The sequence below is a fragment of the Protopterus annectens genome, chromosome 8.part1, assembly GCF_019279795.1.
Source record: "Protopterus annectens isolate FY-2018-M chromosome 8.part1, PAN1.0, whole genome shotgun sequence".
Lineage (NCBI taxonomy): Eukaryota > Metazoa > Chordata > Ceratodontiformes > Protopteridae > Protopterus > Protopterus annectens.
This window is the reverse complement of record NC_056742.1, coordinates 322,924,293-322,940,281: the sequence shown is the minus strand read 5'-3', so window position 1 is coordinate 322,940,281 and position 15,989 is coordinate 322,924,293. Positions and strand designations below refer to the sequence as shown.

Sequence of the window (15,989 nt, the reverse complement as noted above, 5' to 3'; positions counted from 1 at the left end):
CAGTGGACAAGATGGACACCATCTGGGGTAGTGTCTGGTGACCCACCTCTTAAAGGGTAATGACATGTTGAAGCAGTGCAGAGGATTCATACAATGATGAGGAAACACTACTGTTGTGACGTCTGCCTCAGAAAACATGTGGGAATGCATCAAAGGGACTTGTAGTTACATCTCTGAGGAGTAGGGGGTGGGGCATAATAGAAACTTTTATTTCTTGTAGAATTAAGAGAGTCAAACAAGCCAAAATCACTCAAAAAAAAATTCTAAGGGAAAGAACACATTTTTGAAAGGGGAGTGAGGTGACTGCTTGGAAGCTGACTGAGGAAGTGTTGGATGCATGAAATGACCTTCTTGAGGAGGTTGTAGGGTGAAGCAAAGAGTCTGAGGGGCTGCTTGGGTTTGCCTCCTTGTAGCCTGGGTTTTGTTTGTCTTCCACATCCCATAGGGCTGCCTGGGGATGGAGTTCCTAGAAGAGTCAACACCCATGGCCAGACACAGGATGGGGTCAGTGTCCTCACTTGCTGACCATCTGATAGACACCAGAGTGAGTAGCTGTTAGAGTGTGTTAGTGTTGTGGCACACTTGAAGCTTTGCTCGTTCTTGTGCTCAGATACAGAGTGTGTACAAAATGTCCCTGTCCCTTGCATATTAGAATTACTTTGGACTCCTGTGGTTTAGCCCTTGCCCCTACTCTTAAGAAGATATCACATAAAATAAGAATGGGTAGCCAGTGAGCACTTGCTTGGACCAGAAGACCAAGGTTAACACAGGTATTGGGAGGCAGAAAGAAGTAAAATATCAGTTGAAGAGATAGTCAAATGTCTTTTCTAATAATGAGACTATTTAAATATAATCTGTAACTTATCACAGAGGTGGGGACTTAGCCAAACTAAGCGGTCTGTCCTTCATCAGCACCTCTCTTTTTGTGGGTAGAAAATGCAGTAAAAAAGTGTTTCCTTATTAATGGAAACCTGCAACATGGCTGTACATTATCTTGTAATGTGCTTAATATATGTATGTGCATGTAATACGCATGTGCATGTGCGTGCGTGTGTGTGTGTGTGTGTGTGTGTGTGTGTGTGTGTGTGTGTGTGTGTGTGTGTGTGTGTGTGTGTGTGTGCATGCACCCCATCCTTTCTTTGTGTGACATCCTTTCCATCACACCAACGTCATTTTGTTGTGTAGGGAAGGGCAGTGTCCACTGCATGCATATACTTGGCCATAGTCCTGGAGCTTGCAAGTAGACTAAAGAATGTGTAAGAGAGCATGGCTTGAGGAGAGTCATTCATCTTTCAAACATCCCCCAGACTGGTCTTGCAAACCTACTGGTACAGCTGGCAGAGCATTCAATCATCCTCTGCAGGTGAGAGAGGAGGTCATGGCATTGTGACCCTGCATCATCCACTCCTAACCACAGGCATTTTTATATCCCCTGTACTTCCACGAGGGGAGGAATGAACAGTAAAGTAAATGTGGATTCATGGGTGCTCCCACCCAATGCCACACTGACATCCCCCTTCCCTCTTTCCACACTTGTATTTGTGAGCCACCAGTGCCACTCTCATACCTCTGCTGGAAGTAAGGGTACTGAAAGAGCTGTGCCCTTCCTTGAAGGTAGGTACTCTGCTGTCAGCCATAGAGCCTTCCCCTCCCATGCCAACTGCCCATCTTTCCAAGACACTAGTCAGTGCTAGCTCACCAGTGTCACAGGCAGGCACCCTATCCCTGAGGTCAGAATTAACCCTCCAGACCTTTGTACGGAGAGAAAGAGAAGTTCACTACTGTGTCTCCCTGTTGTCCTTTCAGACGTATGTGAGCCAGCCATAATAACCATCCTTATAACTTGTTTGTGGCTAGTAAATGCTTTAGAAATGTAGGACGTGCTAAATGGACCATGTGATCCTTAACTGGACCATGTGAGCCTTAGCTGCCATCAGAAGCCCCTGGGCATGCGGCATGAGTGTATAACTTGATATACTGTATATGGTCTTCATCTCTCCTGTACTTTGTACTTACTGTTGCCCGCTGTATCAGAAGGATTACTTGTAATCAGTGTACTAAAAAGGAATGGTGATTAATTTTTAATATTTTAAATAAGTACTGAAATGGGAAAATTAAAATGTAATTTTGCAGCAGAAGCAGAGCAGCAAGAGCAGATGAAATGATTGGGTAGAAACAGAAGAACGGTTAGAGGGTGAAAGTATGTATCAGTGAACCAAAGTACGTATACTACCAGTTACGAGGAAAACAGCGTTTTTAATAGCAGGTGTCCTTTTAATCCATTTCAGTGACTGGAGTACTACAGTGTACGAGACATAGAAAGAAAGGAATGCTTTCTAAGCTTTTCTAAATAGGGTTCTTAATCCCGTTTTTCTTCTCTTTGCATTTTTGCAGATGTACCAGTGTCCATACTGCAAATATAGTAACACCGACATCAACCGACTCAGGATGCATGTAATGACACAACACTCTGTACAACCGATGCTTCGTTGCCCCCTCTGCCAGGACATGCTTAACAATAAAATCCACCTGCAGCTGCATCTGACACATCTTCACAGTGTAGCCCCTGACTGCGTTGAGAAGCTCATCACAACAGTGAGTATTACAAGACTGGAGAACGGGAAGATTGGGCGAACATGCTTGCTAGTTTCCTGACTTCAGTGTCCAAGGTTGCCATGAATAATAAGAACAAAGCTGTTGTGTAGTTTTAGGAAAGGGTGTAAAAAAACCTAACTCAGGTTAACTCAGTCCAGAAACAAATGTTGTATCTTCCATGAGTAATTTTGTTAAACTCACTTTCCTTCCTGTTTTGTATACATCGTAGGTAGAGTGATGTTAACTTCTGATACAATACACTTACAATGCGTTGTCACTTAACTGTTTCTCATGTGGCTGCTTTATAGGTAAAAGTGGGTAATTAATCCCTTAACAGCTCAGAAGAGGTAGGAAAGACCACTGTTCCATCATTTAAGACATGGTGTAGTGAGAACCTTCTTGATTATGGCCTAGTCAGATTTAACAGGTTTCACACAGGTACTTAGGTATGCTTCCTAATATGTATTTGCAGAGGATTCACCTACATCCATACATGGCTATATGAAGTGCTGTACCCCCAACTTCTCCTAAAATTCTGTGCTATCAAGGATCATGAGATCAACATCAGTATGAGAGAGCAGGTCATCAGTTCCAATTCCCTGTACCAGCACTCTGGGGTCAGAGAGAGTTATCAAACCTAAATACCAAGTAGAACAGACAAGAGTACAAACAGGCCTTTAATTATTTTTGTGAGTCCGTTTACTTATCTTTTACATAAAATAGTAATGTTAATGATATTTCATTTTCAGGTCATCTTAAAAGTGAGGCACAGGTTCGTTTGTTATTCAGAAAGAAATACTTGTATAGCATAATTATGTTGTTTACAGGTGTGGCAAAATGTGGAATTCTGACATGAATATATATATATATATATATATATATATATATATATATATATATATATATATATATATATATATATATATATATATATATATATATATATACATATATATATATATATATATATATATATATATATATATATATATATATATATATATATATATATATATATATATATATATATATACTTTTCTACATAACAAAAGTATATGTACAGAAGTTTATATAATTAGATATGCCCTCAAAAAAGATATGTACTTCTCTACATAACAGAATTTCATAGAGATTTATGTCTAATGCTTTGCCAACAAAGGAACAGTAGTAAATATGCTACTACCATAAATGTTGTCCTTGTTAACATAATGCAGAGAGTGTTATGGGTGTAAATGCAATTGATATGCTTATGATATGGATACTTAAGGTGGGAAATGAAGCTCTGCTCCCCATTAAGAATAACTTATGTAACATTGCAGTATATTGCCCCATGTGTCCTATTTCTGTCTTTTACTTTCCCATAAAATATGCCATCTAAATATAGCTTTAAACTGAAGAAATGACTTAGAAAGTCATCCAGTGTCCATAACTCATGACTGCCACTTTCCTAGCACGAGATCGAACAGCAGGAAGGCTCAACAGTAACCACAGGGAATGACTCTGTCCATTGCAGTGCATTGCAGACTTCTGATTAGTCCGGAGTGGGAAAACTTCCATTGCTGCCCATTACAGATTTAGTGTTTCCATTTTGGTCCTTAAAGTCATTTTCATAGAAAGGGCTATGCAGGTTTCAGTTGTGCATTTGTCAGGCTGTTCTAAGTGGCGCTGTTCTATAAAGAGTTGTTGCACCCCTAATAAAGTGTAATCTTCCTGCTTTCATGACTATTGATTTTTGTGTCCACAAAAAAGCTATGCCTGTCTGTACAGTACCCCAGATGTGCACACGTCTGTACAGAACCCCAGATGTGCACACCCTAGATTCCTGGTCTAAGTACTGTTACTGTGTGAGGATTCACTTTTCTGCCACATTTGAAAAACACTGATTAGTGATGACTTCAGTCTCACATGGTATTTGCCACGACATCTTAGGGAGATGACAGATTTTAAAGTCCACCATTAGAGACATCATCAAGTTAGGCAGCAGAAGCAGAAGAGAATGACATTGGGGTTGGAATAATGTTAAAGGCGCTTACATCACAGACAGAAGGTGCACTGAATCTTACCTTTGGTCTCTGTCTGGTTATTAAAGAGCTGTATAATAGTCTGCCTATTGAAATAAAAGTAAATATCCTGTCTCTAAGCACAAAACTGTCAGTGAAAAGTGAAAAGCAACAAAAGTAAGGGCAGTGACAGTACCACAGCTGGGAAATGTATTACAAAAATAAAGAAAAAAATCAAAACAAAGTTACAAAGAATAAATCCTTACAAAACAGTGGTAAGCGCTTTCAGGGATCTACCCCTTCATCAGACAACAGTTAAAAATCCCATAATTCATTAAATACTGGAGGTTAGTCACATGATGTTTCAAAATTTCAGTTGTACCTAATAAGGACATAACAATTAGTGCATCAGTACATATTAGCACACTTATGCAAATAAAAAGAGTATACACTAAAGAAATTATAGCTAAGATAAATAAGAAATGTGTATAACCTTGTATGGTGTATAACTATATATAATAAAAACCTGATGATCCTAGCGACAACACTATAAATCTCTCTCTGTCTCTCTGTATATATATATATATATATATATATATATATATATGTATACATATATATATATTATATATATATATATATATATATATATATATATATATATATATATATATATATATACAATACTAGTGCATCCAGCTTATATAGATACATACATTAAAAATTAAAATATTGAATATAAAATGCTACTATATATATGTACATATATATATATATATATATATATATATATATCAATAATCAGACAATCTAAAATACAATGTAAAAAATATATAGAAAATATATTGTAACATATTAAAAATCTAAAAATTCAAGAGAATCAATGTTTCAAAGGTTGAGCTTTTAAAAAAGGTTTAAGTGACACCATTTGATTCAACCTTGGGGGCTTGTCTGCATTAAATCTAATAATCCATCTCTGCTCAGCAGCTTCTGTGTCATTAGATAAATTACCCCACCTTAATTTCTCAGACAATATTTGTAAAACCAAAAATTTAAAAATATGTTCAGGTCCTGTATTCATGTTGTGCATAGCAATCGCACTATTCTCCTTGCAGTTCCTAATATCCCTGTAAAGTTTGAGGATCCTGTCCTTCAGGCGTCTATTGGTCTTACCTATGTAGAAGCTGTAGCATACTACACAGTAGGCGAAGTAGACCACATCTGATGTGGTACAATCAGCATAGACATTAGTGCTATGACTGAATTTCTTCGAGGGATGTGTAAAAGTGCTGCCATTGTGTATGTGTTTACATGCTCCACAATTTCTACACATGTATGTGCCCAATATATCTGATCTACTGACAGTATTGGTTGCGGCATTACTATAACATAGTTCATTTCTCATTGTTCTATTGTTCCTAAAAGTGAAACTTGGCTTAGTACCAATTATACCCTGTAGGTTGTCAATCGTGGATAGAATACCCCATTTTTTGGTTACTACATCACATACCACACTTATGTTGCTTGCAAAAGTGAGTGGCATCCTAAGTGTGTTGTCTGTCTTTATGTATATGTCTTATATCGCGATGAGGTAAAGGAAGAAATTCAGTCATAGCAGTAATCTCAATGCTGATTGTACCACATCAAACGTGGTCTACTTCGCCTACTGTGTAGTATGCTACAGCTTCTACATAGGTAAGACCAATAGACGCCTGAAGGACAGGATCCTCAAACTTTACAGGGATATTAGGAACTGCAAGGAGAATAGTGCGATTGCTATGCACAACATGAAAACAGGACCTGAACATATTTTTATATTTTTGGTTTTACAAATATTGTCTGAGAAATTAAGGTGGGGTAATTTATCTAATGACACAGAAGCTGCTGAGCAGAGATGGATTATTAGATTTAATGCAGACAAGCCCCCAGGGTTGAATCAAATGGTGTCACTTAAACCTTTTTTAAAAGCTCGACCTTTGAAACATTGATTCTCTTGAATTTTTAGATTTTTAATATGTTACAATATATTTTCTATATATTTTTTACATTGTATTTTAGATTGTCTGATTATTTATTTCTATATATATATATATATATTACCATTTTATATTCCATATTTTAATTTTTAATGTATGTATCTATATAAGCTGGATGCACTAGTATTGTATATATATATATATATATATATATATATATATATATATATATATATGCATTTTATATATATATATATATATATATATATATATATATATATATAGTGTTGTCGCTAGGATCATCAGGTTTTTATTATATATAGTTATATACCATACAAGGTTATACACATTTCTTATTTATCTTAGCTGTAATTCCTTTAGTGTATGGTCTTTTTATTTGCATAACTGTGCTAATATGTACTGATGCACTAATTGTTATGTCCTTATTGGGTAAAACTGAAATTTTGAAACATCATGTGACTAACCTCCAGTATTTAATGAATTATGGGATTTTTAACTGTTGTCTGATGAAGGGGTAGATCCCTGAAAACGCTTATCACTGTTTTGTAAGGATTTATTCTTTGTAACTTTGTTTTGATTTTGTCTTTACTTTTGTAATAACTTTCCCAGCTGTGTGACTGTCACTGCTCTTCCTTTTGTTATTCTGTATACTGATTGCCTAGTATTTACCTAAGAACCTATAAGGTGCTGAAGAAGTAAGAAGTCAAGGTGGTAGGGAGAAAAATATATAGATGTACAAGGATGTAACCCTGTGCCTCTGTCCATTCAGGAACTGGTTAAGTGCCCGCACTGGCTAGGACCACACAAAAAATATATTTAGTCGGGAATTAACACTCTGCCACTTAAACAGAATCCCATCCTGTGTTTGCATTGCCATCAGTCAGCATCCTATCATGCTGGCTAAGGTCTTACACTTTGGACTGATTTAGGAAGCAAGATTATGCCACTTTGGCTAGGACCCCACACTGAGTTTACTTTCAGTCAGGAGATGACATTCTATCCACATTGTTGGGGCATTACATGTCACTGAACAGTATATTCATAATAACAAACTTCTAGGACAGCACCAGTGACTCACAGGTCCTGCATCTTGACTGTTTATTATTCTGGGTTTATGCATCACTCCATTTGGCGTGTAACTTTGTGTTTGACAAATCAAGCACCTGTATACACTCCCCATGAGTGACACTCTTGTTCTAGCACCTATTTATGTCACACTCTTGTTCTAACACCTGTATACATTTCCCATGAGTGACATTCTTGTTCTAGCACCTGTATAAATTCCCCATAAGTGACACTGTTGTTCTATCACTTGTATACATTCCCCATGAGTGACATTCTTATTCTAGCACCTTTATACATTCCCTGTGAGTAACACTCTTGTTCTAGCACCTGCATACATTTCATGAGTGACACTCATTCTAGCACCTGTATACATTCCCCGTAGCTGACACTGTTGTTCTAGCACTTGTATACTGCATTCCCTGTGAGTGACACTCTTGTCCTAGCACCTGTATACATTCCCCATGAGTGGCACTTTTGTTCTAGCACCTGTTTATGTGACACTCTTGTTCTAGCACCTGTATATATTTCATGAGTGACACTCATTCTAGCACCTGTATACATTCCCCGTAACTGACACTGTTGTTCTAGCACTTGTATACTGCATTCCCTGGGAGTGACACTCTTGTCCTAGCACCTGTATACATTCCCCATGAGTGACACTTTTGTTCTAGAACCTGTGTACATTCCCTGAGAGTGGCACTCTTGTTGTAACACTTGTATACATTTCCCGTGTGTGACACTCTTGTTCTATACATTCCCTGTGAGTGATATTCTTGTTCTAGCACCTGTATACATTTCCCATGAGGGACACTCTTGTTCTAGCACCGGAATACATTCCCCATGAGTGAAATGACACTGGTTCTACTGTGACACCTGTGTTTACTGGTTACAAACTTTATGACCCAGTTATTTTGGTCTGAAAAGTAGACTTGTTCTAGAAAATACAGAACAGCGACTCAACATTGGCCTGAATCCAGAAATGCAAAGCTGTATTTTGTGTCAGGAAGCATTGCCATGTTTACATTGTGTACAGTTATAATTACTGTGCTAATGGCATCCTAAGTTCCTTACTAGTTGTGGCAAGTTTGTCTCCCCTGAAGTCCAAGTACACACATGCACACACACACACACACACACACACACACACACGAGTTGTTAACATTGTATATTACAAAAAATAAATCTAAACTCATTTTTCTGGAGAATGCACAAATCACAAGCACTAGTGTACATTTCTGTTTATTCATCACTATAAGTTTCACATGGTTTCCATTCTTAGTATTGCTGGATGTGTATACACACTGTCTTTCTGTTATTCTGTCTGAACTCAAGGCAGACAGAGGTGGCTAATTTTGACTTTCTGTGCATGTGGATGCTTTTCTTCCCCACCATCTCTCTTTCCCAGTTCTGTCCCCGGTGAAGGTAATGAAAATAATGGGGTCTTCATTAATAATGGGGTCTTCATTAATTCACAGCCCAGCAAGATGATAGCCGTTTGGAGCGCTGTTTGCCAATTAGGCAGTCTAAATGAGGTGTGACCTTGAGATCTTGCTGCCGTTTGTCTGTTAAAGTCTAATGAAGCTGGCTTTTGTCTGCCTGGCTGTCACTTTGTAATGGAAATTATGGGCATTTGTTTAGCTGTTTTCCAAGTTGAAATGCTAAATTTTCAGCTGTTTGTGTTCTTACCTTTTTTGCCCTTTTTGCACTGCTCATTCAGTCAGTGTGCAGTGCAAATATCTGAATAAAAGTTTTCAAATTAACAAGTAAGAATTACTGTAACAGGTATCAGTGTAAGCTACAGTTTCTCTTATAGTTATCTAACTGCCATCCCCCATGGATCCATTGCCTCATTGTTGACATCAGCAGAATAAAGCAGGCATTCTGGGTAAATGCTTCACACCGGGTAATTTCCATGCTTACCTGAATGGCTTAAGCAAGGCTGACCAGTGCCTTGTCTCCTTTACCACCCAAGATTTGCTTGCAAAACATTATGATGTGATGTGTTCCCAGGCTTGGTTTGGTTATTTTTAAGTGGCAGATACAGAAAATAACATGTATAGGGATAAATTATGAGGTTGTTTTATATACTCTGTTTGTGTGTCTATAAATTGTCAGAGGTCTTGAAAGGTTTACAGTGACATCAAATTCCAAGAGTTTGTTGAAAGAAGACAAGCATGTAAAGTCTATAAATCTGAAGAGGTTTATTATGTGAGCTAGCAGCAATGACCTTTAAAAAACACTTCTTTTTTTTTTTGATAAACACTAAGCTAAGTTAAAATAAAGAACATTTTTCTTTTGCTAAAATAAATGATTTTTAATATTCAGGATAGGGTGATTTGGAAAATAGTGAACAGGGTTTGAAATCGGCTCCCAGCAGATGTAGTTGGTACATACACTGAACCAGGGGAACAAATATCTACTCTATTGTTATGCTTGTCTTTGCCTCCTTAAGACAGTATTTAGAAGACAAGTACATATCACAAGAGGTGCACATTTCTGTTTCATTGTCTGGTTTGTCTATCTCTCTTCCTCTTAGGAGGGAGAGCAACAAAACTCTTTCCCTCCACCTTTCTTGCCATCACACAGAATTGTTAATGATAAGTTAAAGTCTATGATTTTTGACCTCAGAATGGGGAACAACGTATTTTCACTCATGCTGATCTATTCCCCAGCATTCTGAACTGCTTTCCCCACAACCCTGCTTCAACCAGCAAGCAGCGTGAAGTGCATAGTGGTCAGTAACAAAACTGCAGTGAATGTGTTTTACTTGGTTTGAATGTTGAGACTCCCTATTGGTAGTCTAGCTCAGTGTGCATCATTTTGTAGGTTCAGAGATTTATGGATCATTACTAGGTATGCGGTCCAGGAGAATGTTAAGGAACCCACCCCAAATTCCCAGTTGCCCCAAAGCACTGACTGCTTAAATGACTTGCTCAAAGGAACATATTAGGGAAATGAAGGCTGGGGGAATCATACCCTGTACCACAATGAGTGACTCATTGAAAGCTCATAGCCTTAATCCTCTGTGTTAACTGCCAGACTTTGTTCAGAAGACCTCTTAGAAGGTTCATTCAAGTCTTAGAAACATACCTTGGAACAAATATTTAACAAGTATTCCTTTGCTTTATTTATAGGTTCATAGGTTCATACTAGGCTATCTGCCCTAGGGCATTTATAAGCCTAGCCAGAGTGTGTTTGGCTTTCGCCACCCATTTTAAATTAATTTTGCTATGCCCTTTTTCGAGGTTGGTATACTGTGCCTCTGTCTAACAGTGACACAGAAGTGATACCCGGGGTAAACCTACGATCTCCCATCCACTCATCAAGATTCCTCTTGAAGAGAGTCAATGAGGGACTCTGCCTAACCTGGACTGGAATTTTATTCCAGAGTGAAGGGAGCTTCTGGGTTATGAATCTGTCCCTCCAGCATGTCCTATTTATTTCAGTGCTGAGGTTCAAGTCTCTCGAGCGCGTAGCTCGATGGGATTTGGATTTTCTGAGGTGCAGCATGTCCATTAATTCCGGGTTGGACATGGCTTTATACGTCAGGCACAGATCGCCTCTGAGCAGGCGGTATGCAACTGAGTAGAGCTGGAGTTTCTTTAACCGGGCAGCATATGGCATCTGTTTTAGCCCTTTGATCCTCTTGGTGAGGTACTTTTGGGGTCTTTCCAGTTGCTGCAGGTGTCAGGAAAGGGGCATTGTACTCAATTATGGGCCTGATGAGGGATGAGTAAAGAGGCACGATGACCTCCCCTGATCTAGATGTGAATCCCTTCATGATTAGGTGGGCTATATAAAATGTTTTTCTAACCACTTTGGCCACGTGGTTGTCAAATTTATTTACTTTTTTACATTTGTTAACCTAGTGGGTACACTCATCATAACTGACCACTTACAGGTACAACCCTGGTGCACTTTTTCACAAAAATGAGAAATGTATAAAAGAACAGTAAAATAAAAATTAAAACATTGTACATAGCTACAGATAACTAGTTCTACCATGGTGGCAAAATGCCAAGTGACAAACATTTGAGACTTGTTACATGTCACAGTATGAGATTGTGGGAGGTAGGGTCAGAGTTAGAGGAGATGTTAGTAATGGTGGATGAGAATGTGTTAAGATAATGTGGCCAGCAGTGAGGCAAGCACATTAAGATTTGTTGTGAAGATATTTTTTGATTTGGACTCTGAGGGTGAAACAGGATAGTTGTTTCTTTAGGGGAAGAGGGGTGAAAGAATGTTTGGTACAATGTAGTCTAGTTTGTGGGTTAGATTGAGAGAGGGGTTTAAGGTTTGGTGTGTGTGTGTGTGTGTGTGTGTGTGTGTGTGTGTGTGTGTGTGTGTGTGTGTGTGTGTGTGTGTGTGTTTTGGAGTTTGGAGGCATGAGTCTGGAAGTAGTCCAGTTGAAAGCATTTGAAAACAAGATACCCTAATAAGAGTAGGCGTATTTTGTGTCCAACTGTGAGCCATTTGGCTTTAGTGAGGGTAAGGCAGCGATATTAGTAAAACAAGGATTTTGTGATAAAGTGGCATATTGTGTAGCATGGAAGAGTTTTTCTTGGAGAAAGTGATCATGATAAGAAGTCCATATCTGAGCTGGGCTAGGACTGTTTTTGCCTGTAACGGCTGTAGCAGGGCTGTACCAGGCTTGATCGCTATAAACTATTATTTGTCAGCAGAAAGGCTTGGACAAATGCAGTTGATGATGGTCTACACAAACAACAAAGGGACTGTGTACTCACAACTATACTCTTCTAAGAAGGCTCTTTCGTCTACTGGGTCGTAGTTCTTTCATTCTTTGTCAGATGTGATAATTTTATTCTCATTAGTACTTGATCCAGTAAGTTCAATCCTAACACTTGTACTCTGTGAACCTCCTTTCAGTTTCCTCCCATTTTAATGTTTTATTATAGAGGTTCCTTTTTATGCTATCTATGCTGTACTGTGGATTAAGTTATAGCAGGGGTGTTTCATTCTGAAACTTGTCTTATTATTGTTTGTTGGTGACCTCTGGGGGCCTGTTCATATCCAAGACTGGTGACACTTGAAAGCCAAAGTTTGGAGCAGAAAATCAAAACAAAAGAGCCGTGAACAGTTTATAAGCAGAAGAAGACTTGTAGATCAAAAACTAAGCTACAAAGGTAAGATATCTTGCTGGCCATTTTGCAAGAGACAGTGTTCACTTGGTTGCTGGTGACCCAGGTTCGATTACTGGATCAGGTGCTAGAAGGTTAAATAGTAAAGGGATCATTAACTAGCAGATTGCCTTATTTGGGAGAAGGTGGAGAGTGCACCAGTACAGCAGGACACCTCCATGTAGAAAATGAAATGTAAGTGTACTGTAGATTACAGATATTGATGGGCATTAACATATGAAAATGAGCCTTTTGGAAAGAGATGAGGACATGCTACTCTGTGTAACGGGGTGAAGGGGCATGGTGGCATTTCATAACTTCCATGACACCTGCAGACTGGGTATATGAGCTCACGTAAATGGCTGCTTTGATTGGCTACTATTTGAAAGACTATTTTGATGTTATTATTTCAATGTAGGGTGAGAAACAGTGGTATATTTACAGATCCAGAGGCAGATGGCCAGCTGAAGACCAGTGACTGGTGAAGCTGGTTATGTCTGAGTGACTAATTATTTTTTTTTTTTTATTTAATGAAGTTAAATTAAACAGTCCATTTATTAAGACTGTGTCTTATGAGATTTATACCCAGCTCTGGACTTGTGTGGATTGACCACTGCAGTATCTACTTAAATTAATGAAATAATTTAGTTTAAGTATTATTGTAAAATAAAACAGTGGCTGGGTTGTTGTACATTGCAGATGCATTTAGATTCTGTATTAATAGCTTTGCTTGCAGAGGCAAATGGTCAGCTGAAGACCAGTGACTGGTGAAGCTGGTTATGTCTGAGTGACTAATTATTTTTTGTGTTATTTAATGAAGTTAAATTAAACAGTTCATTTATTAAGACTGGGTCTTATGAGATTTATACCCAGCTCTGCACTTGTGTGGATTGACCACTGCAGTATCTACTTAAATTAATGAAATAATTTAGTTAAGTATTATTGTAAAATAAAACAGTGGCTGGGTTGTTGTACATTGCAGATGCATTTAGATTCTGTATTGATAGCTTTGCTTGCACTGCGGTAGTGGTGCTGCGGTAGCATTGTCGCCTCACAGTAAGACGTTGTCCCGTTCGATTCTCAGCTAGAGCGTCTTCTGTGTGGAGACATGCGTGAATGGGCGTACCTTCGTTGAAGGTTGTACGTCAGGGCCGGCAACTCAGCACGTAAAAATCTACTGCCAATCATTAGCGGACCGGAGTTCTGCTGTGGCGACCCCTAACTGGGAAAAGCCGAAAGACACAACAACATTGATAGCTTTGCTTGCATGTTGACTTTCTTGGAAAGTGTTATTTTTATGGTACAAAATTATTTAATCTCTACATATAACAAGATTTGACATTTATTTGGTAGAGAACAATGTACAGTTCTGGGGTCAGATATTTAGATATGCAGGTGAATCTGGTGATCAAATTGTGGACAAACTACATAAAAAAGTGGATGTGAAAGAATTAGAGATGACATAAGCATAATGTTAAGGGGAGGCAGTCGTAAAACCACTAAGAAAGATAGCAGTGTACTATGTACATAGCTGCTAGCTGGATGTGTGTGCATATGCATAATATGCTATAATTAAGGTAGAACAAGGCCATATGATGATATCCAAGGTCTGCTTTTATGCTCTTCTGACATTTTTTATTCCTACTCACCCAAACCCGGCCATAGTTTGGCTGTGACTTATTGAATTGCTGATTTAAGTGCCAGATTAAAATGCAGTGAGGCAGTCAAAGTGGCTGATGTTTCCTTTGGACAGTTAATTGGAGGAAGGCAAAAGCAGCCTTCATATCTTTGCTCACTACCTCCTTGAATCCCAATCAGTGGTTGTAATTAAAGAGGGGCAGAGCGGAGTGAGACAGAGAGGGGGGAGGGAGGGCTGATGAACTGTTGTCTTTTTTTTTTCTTGCTTTACCGTCATTCACACATGATTGACTTCAACCTTTCAAGTGTAGAAGTCTCAGTTTTTGCATTATTATTCATAGCCATGTCAGTTTTTCTAATTAAAGGATATGAAAACAATTACTCCACTGTGTTACTGAGCAGGGAGAATCTTATTACTGTAAAAACAGGCAAACAACATTTCCCAAATGACGTCAGCACATTTTAAGATCCTTTTCTACTAGCTGCCATGTTCCCTTTGTTTGTATTTTACAGTTTTTGCCGCAGTGTTTCTGCAGACTAAGAGAAGAGTGTATTTCTTTTTTGTTATTGATGACATTATTGTAATAGCGTCCTGTTTGTGGAATTAGTAATGCTTTAGAGAAGGCAAGGGAAGGGAGATCTTAGACAGTAATGGGAGATGTATACAAACTGCAGCTTTAATGACCAAGAATAGTAAGGGTAAGACAGACAGACGGACACTGATAAAAAAAAAAAAAAAAAAAAAAAAAAAGCTGTTAAGAATGTAAGCCATTTTTTAGAGATATGAAATTTCCATAAGTGAGTCATGTAAGATGCAGGTTGAGAGTGTGGGAACTAATCCCAGGTTTATGAAATATGGCTGAGTTACAGCATCCTGTTTTAGATAAACTAGTGAAATGCCAGAGCTGAACACTCTGTAAATAGATTATGGAACATTTGCAAGCAGGTTACATAAAATGAGAATAATTACCATAGTCTTGATCAAAGACTTAATCGGAATTGTTGGGAGATGTTGCCTTCCTCGAACTAGCAGCTTGCAGTAGTTTTTCTTGTATCACTTTTAGGTGTCTACATAGAGTGCCGTTCTCTTTGAGTTATAACTAGCACGGCCCCTATTCCAAATTTATACACTGTAAACAAGTTAATGGTAGACTTTTTTCCTTGTCGCTGAAACTTACATATTGTTCCGTCTTAGTAAGCGTCTTTAACTTAAAAGCAAATGAGGATTTGGAGAGACATTTGGGGGTAAGTTAGTAGGTAACGATATGTATCTAACATGGTAACACTCATATTCTGTGTTACCAGTAAGCAGTGTGTGACCCAGCATCTGTACTGCAATAACTCACATGTCTCTGAGTACAGCAGTTTGACAGGCACAGAGCTTATTCTGGAGTCCATGCGTGTTTTTTAAATAATAATTTATTCAATGATTTGAAATTTCTACAACACTTGTGACATTGGTTCCAAGTGAAAGTAGCCTGAATTATAGGATCTCAAGAGTAAGGGTCTTATAAACTTGTCACTTGTTGCATACTGCAGAGTAGTTTAAAAACCTT

At 38.3% G+C, this 15,989-nt stretch overlaps 1 protein-coding gene across 2 annotated transcripts in view; it reads left to right on the top strand.

Annotated features, from left to right (window-relative positions):
• Window positions 1-15,989, top strand: part of ZFHX3 (zinc finger homeobox 3) — a 928,642-nt gene that overhangs the window by 877,107 nt on the left and 35,546 nt on the right. For both annotated transcript variants that reach the window (XM_044081906.1, XM_044081905.1), the window contains exon 8: window positions 2,395-2,595. In XM_044081906.1, the coding sequence (XP_043937841.1) occupies window positions 2,395-2,595 (201 nt within the window). The remainder of the gene's footprint in view (window positions 1-2,394; window positions 2,596-15,989) is intronic.